Source organism: Prionailurus viverrinus, chromosome F2 (genome assembly GCF_022837055.1).
Source record: "Prionailurus viverrinus isolate Anna chromosome F2, UM_Priviv_1.0, whole genome shotgun sequence".
NCBI classification, from domain to species: Eukaryota; Metazoa; Chordata; class Mammalia; order Carnivora; family Felidae; genus Prionailurus; species Prionailurus viverrinus.
Window position 1 is genome coordinate 83,807,120 of NC_062578.1, and position 9,434 is coordinate 83,816,553.

The window sequence follows — 9,434 nt, forward strand, 5'->3', positions numbered from 1 at the left end:
CACACAGGGGAAGGGCAGAGAGACAGGGAGAAAGAGAGACTCCCAGGCAGGCTCTACACTGTTGTATGGATCCCGATGTGGGGCTCAAACTCATGAACCAGGAGATCATGACCTGAGGTGAAACCAAGAGTCGGATGCTTAACTGACTGAGCCACCCAGATGCCCGAAGATGAAGTAATCTTTAAGACCAAGGTATTACTATAGATAACAGAATGTCATTAAATAATTCTGAAATGTTTATTTAATCAGGAAGATACAAATATTTAAAATTCACAGAATAAGAGTTTCAAAATGCTTCAAAATTAGAGAATCATAAAGAACAATACACATACCATCATAGTGGAAGGGTGTTATATGCCTTTTTCAATAACTGATAGACCAGACAGACAAAAAAAAAAAAAAAAAAATCTAAGGATTGAGGTTTTTTTTTCCCCTCCTGACACCAACTATGTGGTATCCTCTCCAATACCAGCTAGACTCCTATAACTCAACTAAATTTTGACACTTAACTACCAGAGGTAGAGCAGACCACACAGGCTAAGGGCTCAGCCCACAAGACTTCCCACACTAAAGATACCAGTCACAAATATCAAGTGCCAGGGATACTCACACTTCTGTGTGACTGAGTTATGAAGTCAGGAGTTCCCACAACCCCCACCCCCAAGCTCAACAATTTGCTAGAAGGACTTACAGAACCCAGGAAAATGCTAACTCATGATTACAATTTACTATAAAAGATACAAATCAATAGCCAGATGAGGAGGTATGGAAGGGAAGTCTGAAAGGGTCTCAAATGCAGAAGCTCTGTGTCTGTGGAGTTGGGGTGTACCACTTCCCAGCACATGGATGTGGTCACTAACTTGGAAGCTCCTCAAATCCCCTCCTGTAGGGGTTTCCATTGAGGTCTCATTATGTAGGCATGAGTGTGGTCACTGATGATTGGCTCAATCTCTAGCCCCTCTCTCCTCTCTGGAGGTTGGGAGATGGTGCTGAAAGGTATAAGCCTCTAATAAAAGCTTATTATTATTTTTCTGCTGACCAGCTCCCATCTTTTTTTTAATGTTTATTTCTTTTTGAGAGAGAGAGAGAGAGAGAGCGCGAGAGAGAGCACGTGAGTGGGGGGAGGGACAGAGAGAGGGAGACAGAGGCCGAAGCAGGCTCTGTCCTGACACCAGAGAGCCTGGTGTGAGACTCAAACTCAGGAACAGCGAGATCATGATCTGAGCCAAGGTCAGACACTTAACTGACTGAGCCACCCAGGTGCCCCTGACCAGCCCCCATCTTGAAGCTTTCTAGGGGCCCACAAGAATCATTTCATTAGAACAAAAGGTGCTCCTATCATCTTTATCACTTAGGAAATTCCAAGGGTTTTAGGAGCTCTGTGCCATGAACCAGGAATAAAAATCAAAAAATTTTTTTATTATATGTATGATTTGTGTCCCACTTTGAATCCTAATAGCAACTAAACAATAACATAACAAAAACAATAACAAATGTTATATGCATATAACAATAACATAACAATAACATTATAGAAGATTTAGATAAATGAGAGGTATACAAGGCTTATGTAAGATTCATGACTGTTTACTAAAGAGATTCAATCTGCAACAAAATCCTCTATAGAATTAATTTGAACAAAATCCCGAAGGAGTTTTTAGTAGAAACTGACAAGCCAATTAAAAAATTTATGTGGAAAAACAGGGGCGCCTGGGTGGCGCAGTCGGTTAAGCGTCCGACTTCAGCCAGGTCAGGATCTCGCGGTCCATGAATTCGAGCCCCGCATCAGGCTCTGGGCTGATGGCTCAGAGCCTGGAGCCTGTTTCGGATTCTGTGTCTCCCTCTCTCTCTGCCCCTCCCCCGTTCATGCTCTGTCTCTCTCTGTCCCAAAAATAAATAAAAAACGTTGAAAACAAATTTAAAAAATGTATACGGAAAAACAAATAGTCAAGGTGCCTTTGAAGCAAAAGAAAAGGTGGGGTTTACCTTATTTAGATCAGACTCACTATAAAGATTGGTAGTGAGGGACTCCTGGGTGGCTCAGTCAGTTAAGCCTCCGACTTTGGCTCAAGTCATGATTTTGTGGTCCCTGAGTTCAAGCCCCACGTCGGGCTCTGTGCTGACAGCTCAGAGCCTGGAACCTGCTTCAGATTCTGTCTGCCTCTCTTTTGGCCTCTCCCCCACTCACGATCTGCCTGTCTGTCTCTCGAAAAGAAACATTAAAAGAAAAAAAGATTGGCAGTGAAGCATAGTGGCATTAGTGTGGGGATATACAAAAGGTCTAATGGAACACAGTGCAGAGCTCTCAAATACACCCACACATATGTGGACATGAACTACAACAGATGGACACTGCAGATCTGAATTCACAAATGAGGGTAGAAAAGTTGATTATCCCTATTTGAAAAATAAAACTGAATTCTACTTTACAAAAGACACAAAAATCACCCCAGACTAAAAATTTGAATATGAAAGGTAAAGCCATAACACTTTTAAAAGAGGAAGTTAGTTCTAGGTTCCCAGGTTAACAAGAGGTTCTTAAGACACAAAAGGGGAAAATAAAAAGATTGATACATTTAACACTGTTAAAAATAAGAATTTCTTTTCATCAAAGTATACTATAACGGAAGTGAAAAGACCCTACAACTCAGTTTTTCCACTCCTGGATATATCTTAGAGAAATTCATTTTTTTAAAAATTATTTTTTAAATTAATTTATTTTATTTATTAAAATTTTTTTTAATGTTTATTTATTTTTGAGACAGGGAGAGACAGCATGAATGGGGGAGGGTCAGAGAGAGAGGGAGACACAGAATCTGAAACAGGCTCCAGGCTCTGAGCTGTCAGCACAGAGCCTGACGCGGGGCTCGAACTCACGGACCGTGAGATCATGGCCTGAGCCGAAGTCGGATGCTTAACCAACTGAGCCACCCAGGCACCCCTAAATTAATTTATTTTAGAGAGAGAGGGAGAGAGAGCATGCATGTGCAGGGAGGCGCAGAAACAGAGGGGGACAGAGGATCCAAAGCAGACTCTGTGCTGACAGCAGAGAGCCCCATATGGGGCTCGGAGCCACAACTTGTGAGATCACAACCTGAGCTAAAGTAGGATGCTTAACCAACTGAGCCACCTAGGTGCCCCAATAAATTCTTGAACACAGGGTACATACAAGAATATTCCTAGTGCATTGTTTATAATAGCAAAAAACTGCAAGAAGCTCAAATGTTTATTGTTGGGTTTCCTTATTCGGTGGAGTATTATCATCAGTGAAGACAGTGAACTACAGCTGTCTGTACACAGCAACATGTGTAACCCTCACAAACTTATTGAGAAAAACAAGCTCAAGAACACATATAGGGTGATTTAATGTATGCAAAGTTCAAAGCATGCAAACAATGTTGTTTAGAGATACATATTTATGTTACGTAAGAACACAGGAGTCCTGAAAGATTGGTAATGTCTGTTTCTGCAACTGGGTGGTAGGTAGATGCATTTTTATGATTTTTAACTTCAAATATGTTTATATATAGTTAGTCTTCATTACTCTGATTCCATATTTGCAAATTCACCTGGTTGCTAAAATCTACTTGTAACCCTCAAAACCAACACTCACACTTTCACGGTATTCATGGACATGCACAGAGTAATGAAAATCATGTGTTCCCAGCTTAGGCTGAACAGGTGACACTCTGCTCTCATACTGTAAATCAATGTCCTTTTCATGGTATATTCAATGGTACACTTTTTGTATTCTTGTGCTTTTTGGTGGGGATTTTACTGTTTAAAATGGCCCTGAAGCATAGTACTGAAGTGTTGTCTAGTGTTCCTAAGGTGTGCTGTGCCTTATGGAGAAAATACTTCATTCAGGTACTAGTTATACCATGACCATGACTTCAATGTTAATAAATCAACAACATATACTAAATATATGTGTTAATGTATATTAAATGTGACTTTAAATAGGAACATACAAGGTGATGTATCAATCGATTGATGAAAATGTTGTGACTGGAGGTTCCCAGGAACCCAACTGTATTTCCCCTAGGAGCAATGGTTCAGTATTCACAAATTCAGCGTTCTCAGATATTTTATAGGACTACCTTGGATGATAATTGACTGCATATGAATATTGATATTTGCAGGTATGAAATTTGTAATAGATTTTCTAAAGAGGCTAGAGGAGTAGACAGAGGAAATATGGTTTTGGTGGAGACCAGTGGAACTTATCTATTCAAGAGATAGGAAGTAGCTATGGTGATGGAGAGTGAAATGTTAGGAGTGGTTTCTAGAGTGGTTGTGGAGGTGTAGATAGTCAGGAAGAGGTAGCTTCCTTTTATGAATCCTCTTTCCGTGTCAAGGTGGGAGGTGGTGGAGAGATTTGGAGACTTATTGACATGGAATGCTGGGTCCTCTAGGCCTTCCTCTCTGAAGTCCTTCAAGGACCTGCCTTCTGGGTTTGGGGGTTTGAATAGGTGTTGGTAATGCCAGGGAAGGAAAATGAAGTCTCTGTGAAGGACAGAGGGGTTGCAGGGGCCTGTAAGGAAATCAGAAGGCTGGGGGCTCAGTGGGACCACAGCAGAGTAAGGTCTGGAAAAAGTTGCCTCTGTATGATTTGAAGGGCATGTGCTGGCTGGAAGGTCAGGCAAACAGCTGTCCATGTCAACTAAGGAGCTTGGACTTCATGCTGGAGGAAATGGAAGATTTCCAGGCAAGAGAGTAATATAGTTTTTGTTTTAGAAAGTTCACTCCCACAAGATGCTTCAGAAGAGACAAAAAGGGAATGGAAGTATAGAGATTAGCAAGGCTTGGATAGAGGTTGTTCAGGGCAGAGATGGTCTGGGGCGGGGCGGAGGGGGAGGGGAGACCATTTAGGAGATCAACTGATAGGACTGGGTGGCTGATTGCATATAGGGCTGTGGAAGAGGACAGTTGGCTGTGAGGATTGTGCTCAATCACAGATGTCTGGGCTGAGAAGGCTTTCTGGAAGAAGCAGTTCTGGGCCAAATCACACAGGCTGATTCACAGCCAAACAAGGCAGTAAAAAGTCCCTTTGGATCTGGAACCCACTCACCGCCAAAACCTCCAGTCTCCCAGGGCTGAGATACATCCTGACTGTGGTAGTTTAAAAATATGTCTAAAAGTTTTTGAAATTCCTCCTTTCAAGAGTGGTCATGAGAAATCCTGAGTTAGAACCCCACAACTATGCTGTTGCTGCATTCCTGATCCTCAGAAACTCTATGAGATAATGTTTACTGTTTACAATCTGCTAAATTTTGTGACAACTTGTTATGCTGCAATAAATATCTGTGATGACCAAACTCCTACCCTTTGACACCTCTCAGCCCAGGCAGGCAGCGGTTCCCATTCACTGGGTCAGGAAACGACGCTTTCTACCCTGATTTCCCTGACAGGAGTCATAAGACAACACTCACGACTCCTGTTCTCCTGAAGTTCCTAGTTCCTTCCTCTTGGTTGTGGCGGTCTGCTAACGACTGTGACCCCAGACAGGGAGGAGGCACCAGGGTCTCTAGTGCCATAAGGTGGAAGGACTGCCCTGGGCAGAAAGCGAAGAAGGGCAAGGTAGACTGTGGGGTGGGATGGGCCTCCCTCTCTGCACCGCCCCCCCCCCCCCCCCCCCGCCTCCCGTGTTCACATCCAGACCACCAGCAAGTGCGCAGGCTTTCCCCCCTCAGTTTCTGAAACTCCTCCACATCCCCAGGCTCACCTGCCCCCAACCCGTCCGGCCTTCGTCACAAGACAGCAGAGTGATCTTTAAAATACACATCTGACGGCCAACAGGCACATGAAAAGATGTTCAGCGTCGCTCCTTATCAGGGAAATACAAATCAAAACCACACTCAGGTATCACCTCACGCCAGTCAGAGTGGCCAAAATGAACAAATCAGGAGACTATAGATGCTGGAGAGGATGTAGAGAAATGGGAACCCTCTTGCACTGTTGGTGGGAATGCAAATTGGTGCAGCCGCTCTGGAAAGCAGTGTGGAGGTTCCTCAGAAAATTAAAAATAGACCTACCCTATGACCCAGCAATAGCACTGCTAGGAATTTACCCAAGGGATACAGGAGTACTGATGCATAGGGCCACTTGTACCCCAATGTTCATAGCAGCACTCTCAACAATAGCCAAATGATGGAAAGAGCCTAAATGTCCATCAACTGATGAATGGATAAAGAAATTGTGGTTTATATACACAATGGAGTACTACGTGGCAATGAGAAAAAATGAAATATGGCCTTTTGTAGCAACGTGGATGGAACTGGAGAGTGTGATGCTAAGTGAAATAAGCCATACAGAGAAAGACAGATACCATATGGTTTCACTCTTATCTGGATCCTGAGAAACTTAACAGGAACCCATGGGGGAGGGGAAGGGAAAAAAAAAAAAAAAGAGGTTAGAATGGGAGAGAGCCAAAGCATAAGAGACTGTTAAAAACTGAGAACAAACTGAGGGTTGATGGGGGGTGGGAGGGAGGAGAGGGTGGGTGATGGGTATTGAGGAGGGCACCTTTTGGGATGAGCACTGGGTGTTGTATGGAAACCAATTTGTCAATAAATTTCATAAAAAAAAAAAAGAACCCCCCCCCCCAAAATAAATAAAATACACATCTGAGAAAGACCACATCACTCCTCGGATGAAGGTCTCTCAATGGCTTCCCATTGCGTTTAGAATAGAGGTGGACTGCGGGCTATCCTACGGGGTCTATGACCAGATCTCGCACAACTCCGAGCCCGCCTAGCACCACGGCCCCAGCTCCCCGGCCTCCTTCTTGGCTACTCGACCAGTCCCGCCGGCCAGGCACAGGCTGCTCCTGGGAGGTTTTTGCTGACCGCTCGCCGTCCTGTTTCGGGCTGCTATTGACGGCGCTTCTCTGCCCGACGGTTTTTCTCTCCGCACTAAGTGAGCTTTGAGAGCATTCCCTTGCTTCAGGCGTTGTCCTTTCACCCAGAGTGGTGCCTTCAACGTAGTAAGTGCCACGAGAGCGCCGTCCGGAGGCTCCCCTTCCGACCTTTGCGAGGTTCCCTGCGGCCGAAGCGCCGCGCGCTCCCCCGCCCCCAGTGCGTCCAAGGCACCGCCCACAGCGCCGTCGGTGCCCAGCGGAACTCTGCGCCGCACACGCGTTTCTGCAGGGGGGATTTCGGCCTCGGACCTCAGGCACCACGCAGTCTCCGGCGGCGACTGCGGCGCATGGCGGTGAGCTGCGCGGTGAGACCACAGGGGTCCCAGGGACTTGGGCCGTTGGCGGCCCCCCATGACCCTTGTGCTGCCCCCCTTTCTCCAGGCCCTAGGACATCCTGCTCGGGAGACATCAGTGGCCGCAGGCCCAGGTACTGTCCGCGCTCCGCAGCCCGCGGCTGCCTGGGTCGTTTCCCGGCTCCCCGGGTCGTTTCCCGGCTCCCCGGGTCCTTCCGCCGTAAGGTCCCATCCAGTTCGTCTCTGCTTAGGGCACTCCACACGCAGTGACGCCGCCGCCCGGGCGCACCCCGAACGTGGTGAAGGCGACGCAGCCTCTAAGAAGCGAAAGAAGAAGAAAACCCGGAACGGAGCCTCTGTGGCGAGTGGAGGCGGGAAGGTCTCAGAAAAGCCCTGCTCAGAGGAAGCGCCCCTAAGCGCGGAGGCTCAGGCAAGGGCGGGCCTCTGTCGGGGCGGGTGGAATTCAGCGCTGCATCCCGGGTGTGAGTGTGCTGGCGGGTGTGTGTAGTCTCGGTTTTTCTGAGTTAAGGCCGGGATGGGATGGGGTGGGATGGGATGGGGACGGAGGGTGGGAGGGAGGGGTGCCTGTGGGATGGGGCTGGAACCCACGCTGTCCTGGTGCGGTCTCACAGCCACTCTCCCCGTTTCATCACAGGCAGAGCAGCTGGCCCGGGAACTGGCGTGGTGCGTGGAGCAACTGGAGCTGGGCCTCAAGATGCAGAGACCCAGTCAGAAACAGAGTGAGGGGCCTTTCTGTAGAATTGGGGAGAGGTGAACCATGATAAAGCTGTGGCCTTCAGGTGGTGCCAGGGGATGGAATTGTTGTCTTTCCTGTAGGATGATAGGCGGTCAGAATAGAGGAGATTCCTAGTTTTTATTTATTTATTTATTTATTTATTTATTTATTTATTTATTTATTTATCTTTAATCCGCAGAAGAGCAGGCTCTTGGGGCAATCCGAACCCTGCGTAGTGAAAGAACCCCTCTGCCCCGGAAGAGGCAGCTGATGCGCTCCTTGTTTGGGGACTACAGGGCTCAGATGGAAGCCGAGCGGCGAGAGGCCCTTCGGGTTCTCAGGACTGGTGAGGAGCTGGAAACTGGTTGATTTCAGGGGGTAGGGAGGAAGAACCTAGGGAGTGACTAGAAGAAAGCTAGAGTAACAGGGCTGGCAGGGGTGGAGAGAGGAGATGGACTCAGGGAGGCCTGGGAAAACATGGAGAGAGAGCTGGGTCCTCTCTGGAACACTGATGTCAGGCTTGGACCTGGGACACAGAGCAGCAGAGTTAGTGAATGTCTCAGTGATTCTAAGTGGAGTGTGATGATAATACCTACCCTAAGACTTTGAGAAGTGAATCAGTTGATTTGTCTTAAGGCACAGGTAATGTTAGCTGCTTTTACTCTGTTCTGATACTCTGTCCTCTCCCCCACAGCAGCCCGCACAGCCCAGGTGCGGCCTGTAGCTGAGGCCACCAGAAGGAAGAGCGGAAGGGTCTGCAGGACTCGCCAAGCAGGGGTAGCCAAGGCCACCCTGGACACTCCTGATGAAGAGTTCAGGTTCAATTTCTTTTAGCCTGTCCTCCATCCTGGAACAGTTCCCCTCCCTGGGAGCATGGGGGTTTCTGTTGAGTGTAGAACTTTTCTGGGGATGCGCTGTTGGACAGATGTGGTTTTGTCCATGGTCCGTGGATCTGGTGCCATGGCTGCTAGACAGATGTGAGACCAGCATATTGGGCAAATTTCAGATAAGCACAAGACCCGTTTGTAGGTTTTCAAATGAAATGTGCTTCCTGCCAGAAGAAGGAGCTCCATTCAGAAAAGCTTCTACAATAAACTGAAGTGAGTGTTCAGCGTGTCGTTGAAAGAATGTTTTACTTAATCTTTAGCCTGACATTAAGCAGCTGTTTGTAATAAGGACAATGGAGGACGCTATAGAGTTGTTCAGTGGTGCTCACCTATAGAAGAACGTCTTGTCAAATGATGTAGTGCTTTATGCTGTAATATCACATTGTAGTAAGAAAACTATTTTCTGTACAAATGGATTAGTGAATTTGTGTGCTAATTATCTGTGTTAGGTGAATACAGAGGAGGCAGGTGCCTGGCACTTCTGGGTCCAGGCTCACCACAGTGCGTGGTCCTTTGTATTGCTTTCATTTCTGAGCATGTGTCATCCTCAGGGAGCCAGTGTAGCTCCCAGAAGGGCAGATTTGTTCTTAGGACAAGAG

At 46.9% G+C, this 9,434-nt stretch overlaps 1 protein-coding gene across 2 annotated transcripts; it reads left to right on the top strand.

Annotated features, from left to right (window-relative positions):
- Nucleotides 1-7,098: 7,098 nt before the first annotated feature.
- On the top strand, nt 7,099-9,059 carry CF2H8orf33 (chromosome F2 C8orf33 homolog). 2 transcript variants are annotated; one of them, XM_047842848.1, is made up of 6 exons: nt 7,099-7,212; nt 7,301-7,346; nt 7,464-7,642; nt 7,868-7,952; nt 8,148-8,294; nt 8,643-9,059. In XM_047842848.1, exons 1-6 carry the CDS (start codon nt 7,207-7,209, stop codon nt 8,780-8,782), a joined length of 603 nt encoding a protein of 200 aa, XP_047698804.1. In that variant the 5' UTR covers nt 7,099-7,206; the 3' UTR covers nt 8,783-9,059. The 2 variants fall into 2 exon arrangements, with proteins under 2 accessions (XP_047698804.1, XP_047698803.1); XM_047842847.1 differs by having other exon boundaries at nt 7,116-7,346.
- Nucleotides 9,060-9,434: the final 375 nt, after the last annotated feature.